Consider the following 18092-nt stretch of genomic DNA (forward strand, 5'->3'; position numbering starts at 1 on the left):
ATTAGTTTTGTAAATTGTTTTGCCCATACTGTAAGCTCTTTGAAGAATAGATATGTACATGCTATCTCTTCATTGGTTAAAATCCACAAGGAAATAAAATCAGAATAACAGTGACCAGAAATGAAATTATTCAACCATAAAAAAAGGGATATTTGCTTAGGGTAATGCCGTTAGTTTTGGAGAAGGCAAATATTGTTATGTATATGAGTTAAGCCTTCCTATTTTTGTTGTTGTGCCAAGTCTGTGCGTCTTTTTTTTCTGGTGCTTATTGTTGTATCAGTTTGAAACAAGTGTGCATCACTTTGATTTTGGCTGCTGTTTATAAGACATCCTTTTAAATTTGTTCTTTTCATATTTTGATAAATACTGACCCATGTAAAGACTGGTGTACACTATTGGCAGAGTATCTAGAAACTAGGCATACAACTGTTATGAATATTGGCAGTCTGGGATGGTGAATTAAGTACCTAAATTTGTGTTTGGCTGACAGTTTACAAGACTTATAACCTGTTTTTGAAGATACAAGAATTGAGAGGCATAGTAAGTAGTTTTATAACTTGTGAATTGATGTCAGTGCTCAGGCCCCACAATGATAGACAACTTTGTGAAAACTGACATAAATGAGAACAGGTTTTACAAAAATATCTAAGCACACAAATACTTTTAACAGTATCTGAAACCAGTGAATTAATGCTAGTTGTGGAACTACATACTATAATAATTGGTATTACTGTTTTTGTTTACTGCTTTAGAAGTTGGGGTAGCTTATCTTGGAATTGTTTGTTGTGGAGTATGAACCTCTGAAAAGACCAGCACTGGTCTTTTCAGTTAGATTACTTGAAGTAGTCCACCAGGATAGCTTGCAAGAAACTTTGCTGCAGCTCTAGCTGAGGGAATATCATTATATGCTAGTTAACACAGTGGTCATCTGGGATATGAACTAATTTACATATTTAGACCTCTTCATTAAGTTAAGGTACAAGTTTAAATACATCCCCATCAACTTTAAATCTTACCTATTTCATTGTCCATCCTCTGTCTTTCAATAACCTCAGTAAACACAATCATCCTGGTGCTATTCTAGCTCTTTTCTGAATTTCCTTTATGGACCACAGTTTCCTTCCATACACTAAATACTGTTCTATAAACTGTCTTTCTATCATAGAATGGACAAAGAATTTTTCAATTTAAATTTAGCCAATTTTGAGGATGGAATGAATTTTACCAGTAAACTTAGTTCATTTTGACTAAGGATACTTGTGAAATTCATTCTGTCCTTGAAATTGACTAGCAAAGGCGATTTTATTATATTAAAGACTTTGTAGACATTTATCTTTAAAAACAAAATTAAAATAACAGTTTGAGTGCATTTTTCACATCCATGCCTTCTGTGAAATCATGATTTATGCAGGGCCCTCGCTATAACTGATATGGGACACATTTACAGTGCAGCTGCCCCAATCTAGTTAAAGCTTATAGTGTGGAAGGAGCCTTACTATGTCCTTACAGCTGGTGAAATCCTTGGTTTTGGGCTATTCAGGGATTTAATGCAGTTGTGGGGCCTGGTGAGATCCCATCCATCCTTCATACAGTTGAACTAGATCAGGGACCAAACATTTTGTAACTTGCCCCAATAACTTAGTTATATGTATCGTATACAAAGGACTTAAAAAATGTTAACATCTTTTAGCTACATAGACTGCTGTGAGCTACACAGACCAAATCTTCCCTACCTACCTAAAGTAAACATATGGTCCTCGTTACTGTAGTATTGAACATCTCAATCTTTAATGTAGTTATCCTCTTGATACGCCATGAGTGGAGGTGGTAATATCCCCATTTTTATGGATAGAGACTGAAGCAGAGAGAGACTAAGTGACTTGCTCAGGGTTACACAGCCCTGGTGGAGCAGAAGATTTAACCAGAGTCCCAGGTTCGTGTCCTAGCTACTAGACCGTCCTCCTTCTTGTCTCATCTGTCCTTCCAGGTATTGCAGAGGTTCTATTCAAGACTCATAGTTCCATGTATAGTGACCCTAATAACCTCCATAATTCATTTCCTCATTTGGTCACTTACTATTAGAGCTGGTTAGGAATTTTTTTAATGTGTTTTTCTTGGTGGAAAGTATTGATTTTTTTTTTTTTAAACAAATCTTTTCTTGGAAATGTATTGGTTTCAACAAAACAATTGGAAGGGGGTGGGAGGGAGACACAGAAATATCCCACAATAGCTAGTAGCCCAGTGAATGATTGACTTGAACCTGGGTCTTCCACATCTCGGATGAGTGCAATAACCACAGTTACAGTTGTTCCACTTTGGCCCAATGAATATTTAACTATTCATACAAAGAAAGGATTTTATAGTCGGTGGTTAGCCAGAACAGCACTTGAACAAAGGTCTCCCATATCTTATGTGAATGCCGCAGTCATTGGGCTGATGTTTGTTCTGGGGTGCCTCTGGTTTTTTTTGCTAAAATTTTTTGAAAGGTCTGTTTTTGTTCCACATTAGAATGAAAACAAATGTCAAAATCTCAATATTTTGTAAAATGGAATTCCTGCTTTACATCCAGACCTACTTAACAGTGTCAGGTGAGACTTATCTTATACCTACATCCCCTTCTGGAAGCATGCAAAACCTGTACTATAAGATAGCTAACATATGCAACTCAGGTGATCGGATACCACAATGATGACATTTCAGTCGGGTACAGATACAGTTGATGCATCTTTTATAATAAGAGCAAGTCACTGTAATCAAAAAGGAAACAATTGCTGCTGAAAGAAACTTCTAGGTAGTGGGGGAGGGGGAGGTCTCTGCCTGTGCACAGAAATGTGGAATTTCCCAAACAAATCTCAGGAACTTAATTAGCAAGATTGTTGTCCTTTGAATCTCACTAATGTGGCAAGTTCTGCACAGGCTTTATTTAAAAAGAAAGAATACTTTTTTTTGAAAAACCTTTTCAAAATAACTGACATTTCAGTAGACACATTTTATTTAAAACATTAATGTGGGTTTGTAAAAATCCTATCCCTTTTGCAGAATAAAGGACTGGCTCATCCTGTGTCCCTTTGAAAGAATGTTAGGGAAGCTGTAAATCTTAAGTAATATAGTTGCAGTCACTTAGCATGGTCAGGAGTATTATAAGAGTGAAGACCATCTTCATGGAAGCATAGTATTTAGCAGAAACTTTTACGTAATCTAAATGCAATGTTTTTACCTGTTGCTGCAAACTTATGAGCTCTCCTTTAGATGTGGTGGTTTTACCTTGTTGACTGTAGATCTTATTCCTGCACCCCGGTGGTATTGCATGTATAAAATGCCCACTTCTGCTGTTTTGATTTTTCTTTTATTCTTTAATTCTGTTGGAAAGACAAAATGAAGAATTTTAAGTAGAGGGGTAATCCAACCAGTTTTTGACCTTTGAGAATTGGATTCTCTCATGGTTTGGAATTGTTGTCAACCTGTTGGAATGCTCCACTTCTGTTCTTCTCTTCTTCTAGCTAAAACCTCCAGGCACATTAAAGCAAAAAAACTCACTAAACAAGCTGAGACATTTAAGTAGTGTTAGAACTACTGTGGCTATCTTTTTTTTTTTTTTTTTAAGGGGCCTGTGATGACATTGAAAGTTTCTCTTGTTGGAGGAGTTATGGAACTCAGGCTGTTGTGCAATGTGATATTTTACTGTAGTAGACATATTTCAGCCTGTTGACTAAATCCTACGTAGCCAAAAGGCTTGATTTTTAAGGAAATAAAAAAAAAATTAATGTATTCTCCCAAATTAATACAGTGCACTCCCAACCAGTCACGGGATCCACTGAAGCTGTAGCAATGTATTTAAATTAGAAAGCAAATTACACTTTAACTTCATGTAGACAGGCAGTTTGGCATTGAAAGGTTGGTTGGACCTTCAAAGCTGTTCATCTGAAAAAGTAAGTTTTCACCATTAGTATTGTCTTGGCTTATAGGATATGATTTTAGTCTTGTCTTTTTGTATGCAGAGGTTTCTTTTAATCTGTACTAACCAGCAACCTACAGCACCTTTTAAAATGTATACAGTTCGCTGAAAAGTACTGCTGCAGTTAGCTTTTGTGTTGATGGTTTAATATTTTCAGCCTTTTAATAATTACAACGAAGTTAAATACTGAAGAGCTGAGTGATTCCACTGTCTCTCATTCTGATGGCACTTGTTGGTTCTCACTAGCTATGTTGTTTCCTTTCACAAGTTGCCTGTGAAAGGATTAGCCTATATTTTCTAGTTCACATATTTATTTCTTTTCTGAAGATAAATGCACCCAAGGATCTAGATGTTCTAAATTTAGTTTTGTGCCCCCCTAAATAGATACATATTATTTACTTGATGGGCTAGAATAATTCCTTTATCCTTTGCATATAACAATCAGAAACTTTATTAAAAATAGCTGAATATATCTCAGTGGATAAGCCATTTGCCAGTAATAACTTCTACTGAAAAAAGTAATCTGAAACGCCAGAATTCAAGTTAGTATTTTTTTGTGTTTCTTTACGCGTGGGAGTTAGGCTTGATATTTAGTATTTGCTGTATAACATTTTAGGTAAGGTAATGGATAATGTTGAATATTAAACCTTTGCTGAATACAAGTAATTCTACAGAATATTAAAAAGCTAGTGACTCACTTTATCATAATTTTGACTTTTTGTAGGTCAATAGCACGAAGTTTGTGCCCTTGTTTAAAACTCCTTGGATTGTGTCTTGCAGTCCATGAGTTTATCTGAGGATTTGTTTGAGGGATGGTGGTTATAATTCACAAGTGAATAATCCAGCATTGTAGTCTCCAACAATGTCAGACTGTAAAACCAGGTTTATAAACTTGAATATTTCTTTGGACTAAAAAGTTAGTATACAGAGTTAAAACTAAAAGGATATATCTCTAGTAAACACTTGATGAGAGGTAGAATTTGAGGATGATAGAAAATGTTTGTTTGCAACCTTTTAGTCTTTAAATTTGCAGTCATTTATCTAATGTGTATTGATCTGATAGCTTATCTGGAAAATATTAGAACTAAATATTATTTTAAAAGTGCACACTGCAGGTGAGTGAACTTTTGGTGATCCAAAAGCTGTTTTTTATGAAGTCTAAGTAGTCAGCCACATTGACAGAGTTCAGTAAGTGAAACTGTGCTTTAGTAGCAAGAAACTTGGGATGTGGCATATTCTAGTGTACTTCACTGGGCCCAATAGAGCGAGTTTTAAAGATCAATAAAGAAAGAGAGAATGGACAGAAAAAACTAATACTGGAGAGACAAAACATATAACAGGAAACTGCTAATTAAGGTAACTTTTGACTACCTGCCATCAAATTCAGTAATTTACTGTATATGAGTTGACAGGAATGCAAAAGTATGGGTATGCAGGATGTGTGGAAAGTATGCTGAACAAACAGCATAATGTATTTTGAGGGGGAAAAATACATCTAGGCGTTCACCAAAGTTTTCATACCTGCTTGCCTAAAGTTGAGCTCTTATGGGGGCCTATAAGTGTTTGGCATGCCTGTAAATCTGGCCACTAAAATGTAGGTGCCTAAATACAGATTCAGGAGATTAATTTTAGGTAACCAGGCTTGAAGTTCTGGCCACACCTTACTGTTGATATCAGAGTGCCTTATAGAACGTCCACAGATCAATAACAAGATCACTAACACTTTGTTTGCAATGGTGGCTTGCATACAAAAATGTTATCTAATAAAAGTCTTTTATGGAGAAAATAATATGTACATCTGTATTATTTAAAACATCTAAAACTAGTAGTTGTTTGGTTCGAGTATCATATATGAAATACAAAGCCTTTTACTTTCCAGTCGCGATTGATAGTAACACCTGATGCCTTCAAGAGACCCTCCAGAACAGGGTAGCGTGAGTAAGCTTCCGCTTATACTGAATTGTACTTCTGTTGTGGATAAACAGTGTTCATTCTCCAGAGTTGTTATGGCAATTTTCATGAACACTAAATGTACTTAAAAGTAAAATAATAATAATAATAAAAAAAACCCTATAAGTCTAGTAAATCTCAAGTGGTGGAGTGCATAAGAGAGAAGTTGTACTATGTGCATATGTACGTGCGCAAGCACAGCTCCAGGTAGCATGTTAACTTTCCCCTCGGAAGTTTCTCACTTAAGACTTTTTGTGTACAGTTCAGTAGCAAGCTGTTTTAAAAAGTGTTTTGGAAGCATCCAGAACCTTCAGGTAGTGGCATAGGGATCTGCAGTCTTGAGGAAATGGAGTTTGTTCATATTGTTAGGAAGAGGGGGCAGAACTGGCTAGCATCTGATTAACCAGCGGTCAGATTAAGGGATACTTGTTTAATGTGAAAAAATCATCTAACTCGGATAAAAAAGATATATAAAATAAAAACACTAGGAAGAGACCAAAGTTAGCCGAAACCTCAACTTTTGCTATGAACAGCATCTTGAGTACATTAAAAAAAAAAAAAAAAAAAAAAGAATACTACCACTTTTTTCTGGGTTGCATTTTGCTAACCAGATTTCAGATTTAGTTTGCATCAGATTTCACTACTTCAAGAATTAAACCTCTCCTAAAAATCACATGCAACAGTGAAGGAAGAGATGTATTGGTGAACATCCTATTCTTTCTCTTGATATTTTAGATAGGCCAAAAAGAGTAGGTAAAATTTAAAATCTGGCTTGTATTTAGCTGTGTAACCTAGTGTATTGCCTGAATTTTCATTTCCAGAAATAAAAAATATTAGTTCACTAATATGTTTCTCATAATTTATATTATTTAACATTTTCCTGAGTGATGTGTGTGCCACATGAGGGTGGAGATATTGTGATAGTTACTAATGTTTTGAATTGCATGGTAATTGCTATATCAAAATGAATAATTGGCCTCACCCTTTTCACCAGGTTTTTCCAGTTTTTAAATTAATACATTGCATGTTGAAGCAGGGCATATCCTTTTATTTTTGTGTTTCTTAAGTTTCAACTGTTAAGCCAAATTTAGTGTTTGTTAGTGAGGAGGAAAAGTTTAACTACAGGACATCTACATTACTAATTTTATAAATTACATGTTTTTAGTTTGTTGGCTTACTGTACTTCTAGTTGGTTGAGAAGCTGAGAAAGGAAGATTTGTTACAGGTGGGGTAGTGTTTTAATTAAACTAGTTTCATTTCTTCCAAATTGTTGGTATTAAATCTACACAATATTACTCCTATTTTTCCTTTTACATACCAGCTGTTTTAAAATGATCTGTTCACAGACAAGTTTCCTTCTCTGTGGCATCTATAATTCTTTGTTCCTAATTTTTTAAAAATCCTGTAGACCTCAATTCCTCCATTAGAAATGGTGGTACGTCACAAAGTTTGAGAATTACTCAGTTTGCCAAGGTAGAATTATCTAGATCAGTGGTTCTCAAACTAGGGGTGCTGCTTGTTCAGGGAAAGCCCCTGGCGGGCCGGGCTGGTTTGTTTACCTGCCGTGTCTGCAGGTTTGGCTGATCGCGGCTCCCACTGGCCGCGGTTCGCTGCTCCAGGCCAATGGGGGCTGTGGGAAGCGGCGTGGGCCGAAGGATGTGCTGGCCGCTCTTCCTGCAGCCCTCATTGGCCTGGAGCAGTGAACCGTGGCTGGTAAACAAACTGGCCCGGCCCGCCAGGAGCTTTCCCTGAACAAGCGGTGCCCCTAGTTTGAGAACCACTGATTTAGATCCATTGAATAATGGCGAGTATAAAAATTTTCAAAATTATTTTAAGGACATATAGTTATGGAATCTCAAATTATTTTCCAAAATATTCTAGTACACAAAGAATTTATACTTGATTTTAACTTCTTGATAAATATTTCCATGTTTTCTTCGATAAATCTAAGACCTGTTCATAATCTTTTCTTCTTAAACTCTAAATTAGCTCACTGGCAAACTACAGTTTCTTAAACTGTGTGGCAGACATTTCCTAGCAAGAGTGGGGAAGGCACTGTACGCAATGTCTGACATAAGTGTTGTGCACAGCTTCTATTTTTAATTAATCCCTAGTCAATCAACACAACGTAGCAAAATTTACAAAGCAATTTGTTAAATGAATAAGCAGCTGTCTCTTTGTAGTCTGACCTGGTTCAAAATTGCAGTTGTCAATCCAAAAGGAAACCCAACTTTCATTTTTGCTTGCTTTATAATATTAATCAGATTAGCAATGAAAGTATTTCTGTTGGAATTGGGTTGTAATGCTATTCTAACTTACTCCTGTCTCTCTAACTTAGCTGCTGCTGATTAATCTTTTTTCCCTCCTAGCTGAACGGTCTTAAAATGGTGGATGAGCCCATGGAAGAAGGAGAACCATATTCTTACAATGTAAGTACGTTTTGATGAATATAGTATTGGATGCTTATTGCTTGCATAGAGCCGTGGGGAAGTCCTTTTAAAAGATTTACCCACTGTAGTAGTTGTGCACCGTGGTTTGAGCCACAAAGCAAGCAGTATAAACAATTAGAGATGACTGAATGAGGCTGCCTTCCAGTTGGAAAGGGGCTGGGTTTTGACCTGGCCTCCTAATCTTTCATTTCCTTGGGATGATCTCAACTGTTGATTTTACAATAGATATATAATAGAGCAAAGAGATTAATTCCGGTTTTCTTATTCCAAAGAAAAAAGCAGGCCTGTACCCCATTTTTGACCTTTTTGAAAACTGACTAAGCATCTCAGGAAGATGATGATTCATGGTTTTTTTTTTTTTTTCTGGAAAATGTTCCCTTCTCCAGCTTATCAGATTGGTTTATGGCCCTCAGTTTCAGCATAGCTTCTTCCAGGTTTTCTCCTGATCAAGGCATGAAAGTATACATCTTGCTCCCAAATATTGATCAGAAGTATGCCTAGGATGTGTATCAGATTTAAACTGGGCAACGACCATTTCCATTTTATGATGTTATATCTTGTGCTGCCTGCACTCCACAAAGTTGTTCACTTAATATCTGATGATGGTGACTGATCATTCTTATCCTCATAAGTAACACATAACCTTGCCAAGATGACTGGCTCATAAAATCTCCATTTAAGTCGAGGTATAATGCTCCCTTTTCAATTCTTTGGGGTTGAGGAGAAGGTAGAAAAGTCCTGTACTGAGCTTGACTCTACTGTTGATATTTATAGGTGCAATTCTGAAAGATACCTGGCGTGAATCTTTTGGCCACAAGCCTGCAAGCTACATATCTGATGTTTTATTTCAAAGCAAGCATCTGAAGTTCGATAAATGTTTTTCTTATTGGGGACAGGGCTCATTTGCAATTATGTCTCTACACCTCATTGCTTCTCAAGGTTCAGAGGAAGATTCTCAGCTCTTTCTATAAAATGGGCTCCTTAAAGGAGTCTCAAGTTGGGTGCCCAAAATTAAGTCTATCATTTTAAAAAATTGTGGCCTGTTTCTTTTTATTGGGCTGTTTGGATCCTGGGCTGCTAACTAGGAATTCTTAAATTTTCTGTGAATCTTCCAAGACCCACTTAATTTAAATATTTTGATTGATCTAGCCCAGGTTATTTAGTCAATTTAGTTTGATTTGAAAGGGAGAAAACTTGTCAAGCTTCAGGGCATGAGCTACTCATGGGCAAGTAGTAGGAAAGAACTTTTTCTTGCTCTATACTACATTAAATGAGAGATTAAATGCTTTTATGAAGTGGTTTTCAATGCCCTCTGAAGCTTCAGGTGCTAGAACAGGGATACTGAACTTGTGTGGATTGTTTGAGAGACAAAGTGGGTGAAGTGTAATACCTTTTATTGGACCAGATTTTGTTGGTGACAGATTGTTTGGTCAGTTATGGCAGATCTTGTGTTGGGTGACAGGGCTTAATGTATTACTATTTTGACTTTGAAAATGTCAGTCACCCTTTTTACTGTAGTTGTTTTGGTAGTTTGACTGTACATCTTCTGAAGTGTCTATCAGTCCCATAAGATAAATACTAAGTTGTGTAACCTGCCTATTGAAAACAAAGATATAGTCATTTTGACCTTTCTGTGAAGATGGCCTTTTTAGAAATACTGTACCAAAGACAGATTCTGTCCAATGTTTTGTCAAGTTACATCCCCAAAACATGTTGAATATTGGTACTTTCCGTGCAGAATCAATCTCAAACTAAGGTTTCAGAGTAATCTCAAACTAAGTAATTCTCCACAGTAAAAAGCCTAAATTTATAATGGGAAAAGTAGTTTCTCAGCAAATATGATATCCATAGCCTCTGGATGGGCCCCTGGAGAAGAGGTGTCAAATAGACCTGATATGTAATAATAGCCAGTATGTGTGCTGCTACATTACTACCAAAATATCTGAGTCTTCTTTAAGTGGTGTAGATTGTAAGCCTGGGGCAGCAACTCTTATTTTGTTTGTACATCTTCCAGCACAATGGAATAAACAGACTCCAATTTGGTAGAAATCTGTTCCACATGGTAAACGGAGATGAGCAGTAGGTTGTGTCAAAGCCCTTTGCTTTACCTGAACTAAAGGAATCTCTCAGAGCTTGCTTGATCCGATTGTGAAGCGCTTGGAGCCACCCTCCCCTCATGCTGTAAATAAATTATTGAGCAACAAGCCAAAACTGATAGTGATATTGCTGTAGGTGCTGGATTACCTCCACTTTAAGCAGCTGAAACTAACTACCTCTTATGTAAGCAAGCAAGTCAGTGAGGCTTGGCACATGCTAAGCCCTGAAATGGATGTTGTTGCCCAGGCAGCAAAGCACAAAACCACTTAACCAGATTTGTAATCGAGGGAGACTAGACTAGAAATAAAATAGAAACGGGTTAATATATTTTCAGTGTTCAACCTGAATGAACGTAAAGAGGAATAGTGTAAAATAAATTAGCATTTAGAAATTTTCAGTTTTAATTATATCAGATTTGTTGGGGAAACTTGTAATCTGAGAGTGACCCTTTGGGGAAAAATATTAAAATTTAAAGTTTATGATCAGGTTCAGATTATGTGGAATTATACTTGTGGTGAAATGTATTTGCAAAGGGCAAGTTACTGGGCACAAGCCAGAGTGTGAACCTATAATGCATTGTCTTGCTGCAAACTAACTTGCCGAAGCTACTCCCAAAAGTCAGAGTGCACTACAGAACTTCTAGTGCCTGATAGGAGCATCTGCACAGCAATTAGTGTGTTGTAGATTCACACCTTGGCTTGCCATGCACTGACTGTGTAGACATGCCTATAGCAAATACACTGCAAATGTACCACACTTTGGTAGTTGCTTCACCTAATTGAAATTTATAAAAGTAGCATTGGAATTTGTTAATTTTTTTTATGCACCAAAAAGTAAAACCGAGCATCATTTTTTTTAAATCTATTCATTCTTTGACACGGGTGTTGCAGAGGTCTCTGCATGTCCAGCAAGGGTGCCAAGTTGCAACTCTCTAATAGTAGAGAATACTAAATATAAAATAAGCTGCTTTTTAAAATAAATATTTTACCTTTATAAAGCATCCTTTATAATTGACTTCTTCTTTATTTTAATTGACATTAGCATGAAAAACAAATTTTTCTCCTGAGTTCCCCGTTTAATAACTGTCAGTTTCCACAGCAACCAATTGTGATGTCAGAGGATAATGATTCAAGGTGGGTGATAAACATAAGAGCAGATGAACTCTTAAGAAATTTGTTTTCATGCAAATGTTCTAAGTATTAAGGAACAAAAATGAAGACAGTGATGTTGAAATAGAAAGGCTTCTAAGTAAAATGTTTCTCTGTCTTAATGTGAAGCATCAACAGCTATTTAAGATTTTATTAGGCAGTTAAATGTATAACTAAAGAAATTCTTGCTGTCACCAGGCAACTTGAATTCTGCTAGTATTTCTTTCCTGCCTTTTCTTTAAAGCAAAACTTATGCTATGTCTGTACTAGCACTTTTGTTGGTATAACTTATGTTGCTCAGGGATGTGAAAAAACACCCTTCTGAGCGACATAATTACACTGATAGAAGTGCTGGTGTGGATGGTGTTATGTCGGCGGGAGACGCTTTCCTACTGACATAGCTACTGCTGCTCATTGGGGGTGGTTTAATTATGTAGATGGGAGAGCTGTCTCCTGTAGGCATAGAGTGGCTACATGAGTGATCTTGCAGCGTCACAGCTGCATCAGTACAGCTGTGCTGCTGTAAGCTTGCTAATATGTGTAGAATGAAAACCAGTTGGAAAGGCGATTTTGGTTCTTGTATTGGATGGACTGGGGCTTGGATGTTAGAACTTGTCTACATTAGGGATTTTTGCACCAGTGTGGTTCAGCTGCTGTTTCCTTGTGCTGATGGAGAGAGCCATACTTCTTTAAAATGAAGTAGCTTTGCCACTGCTCCTACCAGAACACACTGAGGGGTGGTATGGAAGTGGAGGGTATGGAAATGTAGTAAGTTGTGCTGTGCTTCCTTAGCTTACCACACGGGTGGGCAAACTTTTTGGCCTGAGGGCCACATCTGGGAATAGAAATTGTATGGCGGGCCATGATCCCCACAGAATTGGGGTTGGGGTGCAGGAGGGGGTGCGGGTTTTGGGGTGGGGCCAGAAATGAGGAGTTCAGGGTGCGGGAGGGGGCTCCGGGGTGGGGGAGTGGGGTGTGGTGGGGGGGATGAGGAATTTGGGGTGTAGGAGGGTGCTCCGGGCTGGGATCAAGGGGTTTGGAGACCTGGAAGGGGATCAGAGCTGGGGCAGGGGGTTGGGGCGAGGCTCAGGGGTGCAGGCTCTGGGTGGCCCTTACCTCAAATGGCTCCCGGAAGCCGCGGCAAGTCCCTTCTCCAGCTCCTACACAGAGATGTGGCCAGGCGGCTCTGGACACTGCCCCGTCCGCTCCCATTCGCTGTGGTTCCTGGCCAATGGGAGCTGCAGGGGCGGAACTTGGGGCGGGAGCAGCGTGCAGAGTGGAAGCCACTGGCTGCCCCTATGTGTAAGAGCCGGAGCGGGGGCCATGCCACTGCTTCCGGGAGCCATGTGGCGTGGCCCCCGACCCTGCTACTCAGCTGGAGTGGGGCCATGCGGCTGCTTCCTGGAGCTGTGTGGAGTGGCCCCTGACCCTGCTCCCCAGCAGGAGATCAAGGGCTGAATTAAAATGGCTGGCGGGCCAGATTTGGCCCGCGGACTGTAGTTTGACCACCCCAGCTTAACAGGTGAAAAGAAAGGAAATGAGCACTTGTTCTTCTAACCCCCAGTCTGAGAACCCCTGAGCTAAACTGTGTTTTTTCTCTCTCTTCCTTGGACTCAGAAACCTTTCCAACTAAAGTTTTGTGGAAACATATCTGCTAAACATTTCGGTTTTGGTGAAACAGCATATTTTTCAGAAATGGTACGTTTCCTGATGCATAACTGGACTGTCCCCATCTGCCTCCACACTTTGGTTCTGGGTATCTAGCTTGCAAAATTATCAATTGTACAATGTATGGATCTTTGTACTCTAGTGTTTTTAGTCAGGATACAAGTATTTATAGATGTACAATTATCTCTTACTAATCTTATTATGTGTTCAAATCACTCTATTCACTCCTATAATCCCCCTGCTTTGACTTGTTCCTGCACTCAAATTTTCAAACTGTTTGCCAGCATTATGAAGATGCCACCTCAGCTATTCATAAGCTTCAGTAGCAGTGACCACTCCCAGCACTTCCACAAAAGGGGAAATAGGTGCTGTCCTACAACTGAGAGGGGGTGGTGGTGATTCTTTTAAAAAAAGATCTTTTTGATTTATTTTTTCTTCTTTTCATCCCTTTCTCTTCTGTTCTTACTCTCTCTATGCTGGCAAGATGTGCCTAGACAATTGCAGCGTATTGGTGACTTACATTGGGAAAAGATCTTTCAAATCAGTTATGAGGCATTTTATAAAACAAAATATGTATCAGTTATTCTGAGCATGAAACCATGCTGACCTTTAGGGAGGGAATGGTGAAAGGAGGAAAATGAAGGCATCCAGTCTTGGTTTCAAGACATCAAGAGATGGACAATCTACCGCTTTCTTTGTTTGTTTAACCTTTGCAGCATCCTTACTGAACCATTCCCAGTGGTTGTTGCCAGCTCCTGAAGAAGCAGAGTTAAGATACGTGCCACCCCTGGAATGCATCTTAACTTTGTATTTTCTACCTTTCAGAAAATTAAGGTTAGCCACTCTTCCTGTTCTGGAAGGGCACAAGAAACCAATAGGAGACTGTATTGCTGTATTAATGAAGTCTCTGGGCATTTAATATAGTTAAAGGAGAAATGATCTTGTCACAAAACAGAGAGTTAACTTTACAGTTGTAGCTTCTTGCACCAAAGGAAAAAATTAACCTGTTTGCCTGGGCATAAAGCTTAATGAGTTAACTCCTAACCTTGGATTTTGACTTTGATACTTCCCCCAGAAGCATGCACACAGTTTTCTTACTTTTGCCTGTTAATATGAGTAGAAGGACCCTCTAGCTTTGAATATGGCTGTCGGGATTCCAAACAAAACAACATCTTATTGTCGCTTCTGACAAAGAAGAGGCTTTTGTGGGGGAGGCCTTGAATCAAGACCTGAAGGAGAAAGACTGTCTATTTATAGGAAGCACTGCTTTTCCTGCTTAAATCAGGATCAGCAGAGCTTCCACAGATCATCTGGGAGTTTCCATATCTGTTCTTGCCTCAAGAGACTCTTTATATCTGACCTTGGAAGCTTTGATGCATGATATTAGGCAGTAGCTCTCCCATTCCTCAAACTGGCCATGGAAAAATTTTGATGCCAGAAAGCCAGTCCTCCCACAAAAGGCAGGGTTGGCTTTCCCCTTCCCATCCCCCCCATATCTGAGGTGCAATACCATAGTGTATGTATTGAGTTTTAGCTATCTTCCCTCAAGACGTAGCTTCTGAGCATGGGAAGGAACTAATAATGAGGAAGTGGGTAGTAACTGGGCACCTCCAGGACTTGAAAGCAGTAAGCCCAATGTCAGTTCAGGCCAGATTCTCTGGAGTCTATTCACTTCTGCTTGCAGTGCTCAAGAAATTTCAGCATTTTTCTCATTCAATCCGATCTCTTCCACCTTCAAATATTTCAAGGCTCAAATGACCTTTTCTGTTATTGTGGTAGACCTAAGCACTTAACTTCATTTGAAGGATGCTTATTTGATATTCTAACTGTGTGGCTCACCAGAAGTTTCTCTCTTTCACCTTGGGTTAAATACATCAACAGTACATCATCTCATTTGGTTTCACCTTGGCTCCCAGGGTTTTCTTAATAGTAGCTGCTGTCATGCTGCACACACAGATTTTCATACTGTCATCTGCACTGCTTATTAGAGAAGGTGCCATCCCTGCAAGAAGCAGCTAGAGTAGTTGAAGACCTGGTGAATCTCCTACCCAACCTCAGATTTGTACTCAACTTTTGAAAAAAGTGAACTGATGACAGCAAAGACTGATCTTTCTGTGAACTGTTTTACATATCACAGGGGTGGCTTTTCCATGAAGAATTCTTAAGCTTAGATAGACTATTCATCTTCTGTTGACTGTCACCAAATGATGCACATCCTTCTGTTGTTCAGGTCAATAACTTCATTTGCTGTTTGTTCTGGACTCTTCCTTTTATTCTCAGTTAATTCAGAAGGATGAGGGAATCGCCAGTAAGTTTTAATTAACAATATTTTGGCCAAGGCCAAGCATAAATTTCAGCCCCAGATGATTATTTTTGAGAGAGCTAAATGGAACTGAAGCCAGGGATTTAGAATGGATGTGCCATCTCAGCCTTGTGATGCTGTAATTCCTTTCTTCTGGGGAAATTTGTAATGGTTACAATCCATAATATGGTTACAACCCTTCCATAAAGAATATTGTCTTAGTGGAAGGGAATTTGGTGAGGAAACAGACTTCAAGTTCAGGATTCCTAAAGGAGAATATATATGAGCAGTAAGGAAAATGACTTGTTAAATTATAAAAATAACATTAGTGCCCTTCCAATAATTATCTACAAATGCAGCCGGTAGTTGTATATACATATTGTAAGAGATAACTATTTCAATACTTTTCAGTGTTGTGCTGATTTCCTCCCTCTTTCCGCCCCACCTCATTTTTTTTTAACAGGATGAAGGAAATGTGAAAGAAATTCCTATTACCCATCATGTGAAAGAAGGGTGTGAGAAAGCAGATCCCGCACAGTTTGAATTACTTAAGGTTCTTGGTCAGGGATCATTTGGAAAGGTAAGATACAAACTTCTTTTTTTATCCCAATCCTCTACTTCTAATAGACAGCTACTTAGTCCTACTTGTTAACATTAATGAACTTCTCCATTAAAGTTGGTTTTATAGCTTCTGAATACTCCTGACTGCTGTCAAAAGTACATCTTTTTTTTCCTGTAGAGTTTACAGTGTCACTGGGTACTGATGGATTCTTGAGGCCTTTGTATGTTGCAACTCTGCCTGTGAAGCAGGACATGAATTTCTCCCTTTGATCACCATATTGTTTATCCTTAGCATTAGGAGCACAATCTTGCAGTTCTCATGCAGGCAAAACTCCCATTAAAGTCAAGGGTAATTTTCCTATAAGTAACAGGACTGCAAGGCTGGGTGCAGAATAATACAAAAACATTCTTAATCTTGATGAAACAGGTTACTGTCAGCAGTTTGAGACTGAGTTAGAGAAGGCCGACATGGTTTTTAGAGGCCTAATAAGCCACAAACACACACCTGTGAAAATTGGCTTGTTTTTGAGGATGTTATTCCCTGACTTGTAAGTTCTTATGTGGAGGTGACAGTATTAGAAAACTTAAACCTTGCACCCAGTAGCCCTCTATTAACCTGAACTTGCTTGTCCTTTAGACATTCTTTACCCTTTTTGTTGCTATAACTAAGTCTAACTAAGACCAGTGTTTCCACTCCATTCTTCCTGCTATCCATGCTGAGATCAATTGTCAGTTTCTTGCAGAAGAGATGTACGGTGGGGTTCATTTACTTAGCCATGTCACATGAGGAGGATAAAACTCTTGTGGAAGGGTATATAGTATCACTTGATATTTGTGGCAAGTTTCCTTTATCCTGTTCCACAGTTACTGTCTCTAAATGTGGAGTACATATTTTCTCACAAGTGAGAGATGGGAAAAGTCTTTTATCTACTCAATCTCCCTGCTAATGTAGGATTATTCCCTGTTGTGCACTTACTAGTGCTTTGTCCAGTCTAGCTTTAATTGACCTATGCATTGAGACTTTCCTTGGGAGACTACTTCACAGCCCAATAGATCTGTCAAGAAGCTTCCTGTGAAGTTCAGCATAAATGATCCCTTCTCACTTTTATTCCATAACTCTTAATTATACCCGTTGGGTGTTTTTACAATCATACGTTATATATGCTTGACCTGTCATATGTACCCCCTGAATTGTTGTTTAGCCAATTCTTTTCTCTTAAGTCCATCTCTTCCACATTTTAAATGTTTCTTTATTCTATGTATGTGATAGCCCCACACAGACAGGTGGGTTAGGAAGGTAATGACATTAAACAATAGATTGAGAAAGCGGGTTTTAATTAGAGTTTGGAAAGAACTATTAATAGAATACAGCATGGACCAGAGAAACATGTTTCAGCCTTAAATGGGGGATGCTATGGGGTGTTGTCATGTTGACTTCAGTCCTTTGTTGGGACATGTCCTTAACTTGCTCGTTAGGTATTACATCAGCATACATGAGGTGTCATCTGGTTGGATGTTGTGTGGGCTTAACTTTTTACAATATGCAATATTTAAACCAGGAGTGTGGCCAACTTTCTAAATTGACTCTGTTAGAACAATGCTGTACCATGAAACATTTCACTGCTGAAAAGATTTTTGTTGCAGATGCTCCTTGACCAAAAATGTGAATTTGTCCACTTTGCAATATCTGAGCATCTGCACCCCATGAACTTGAGTTTGGATTCATTTGGTCAGCAGTATTTGTTTGGGGCCACGCCTGCTCCCTGAGTGTCCTTGTGCCTTCCATCTGAGAGCATAAAGGGTGGGGTGACCACAGCTGTCTCTTAGTTCCTTGTCCCTACTGTGGCTATGAGTTGGAACCACCAGTGAGTTTCTCCCTCACTGTGATCTATCCATTGTATTGTAAATAGAAAGGATTAGTTGAGCTATTTTTCACTTGTTTCCTTTCTTACTATAAGAAG

The 18092-nt window shown here is 38.6% G+C and overlaps 1 protein-coding gene and 1 long non-coding RNA gene across 5 annotated transcripts in view; one reads left to right on the forward strand and one right to left on the reverse strand.

Annotated features, from left to right (window-relative positions):
- Window positions 1-3709, reverse strand: part of LOC125643212 (uncharacterized) — a 42037-nt gene extending 38328 nt beyond the window's left edge. For both annotated transcript variants that reach the window (XR_012669982.1, XR_007358629.2), the window contains exons 1-2: window positions 3462-3709; window positions 3218-3359 (exon numbers count right to left, since the gene is read on the reverse strand). This is a non-coding gene — a long non-coding RNA (uncharacterized LOC125643212). The remainder of the gene's footprint in view (window positions 1-3217; window positions 3360-3461) is intronic.
- RPS6KA6 (ribosomal protein S6 kinase A6) overlaps window positions 1-18092 on the forward strand; it is a 79616-nt gene that overhangs the window by 5433 nt on the left and 56091 nt on the right. For 2 of the 3 annotated variants that reach the window (XM_048863682.2, XM_048863683.2), the window contains exons 2-3: window positions 8275-8334; window positions 16034-16150. In XM_048863682.2, coding sequence (XP_048719639.1) covers window positions 8275-8334; window positions 16034-16150 — 177 coding nt within the window. Of the gene's footprint in view, window positions 1-2416; window positions 2589-8274; window positions 8335-16033; window positions 16151-18092 lie in introns of those variants that run through there. The other variant, XM_048863685.2, reaches the window with a different exon arrangement.

This window comes from Caretta caretta, chromosome 9, assembly GCF_965140235.1.
Source record: "Caretta caretta isolate rCarCar2 chromosome 9, rCarCar1.hap1, whole genome shotgun sequence".
NCBI lineage: Eukaryota > Metazoa > Chordata > Testudines > Cheloniidae > Caretta > Caretta caretta.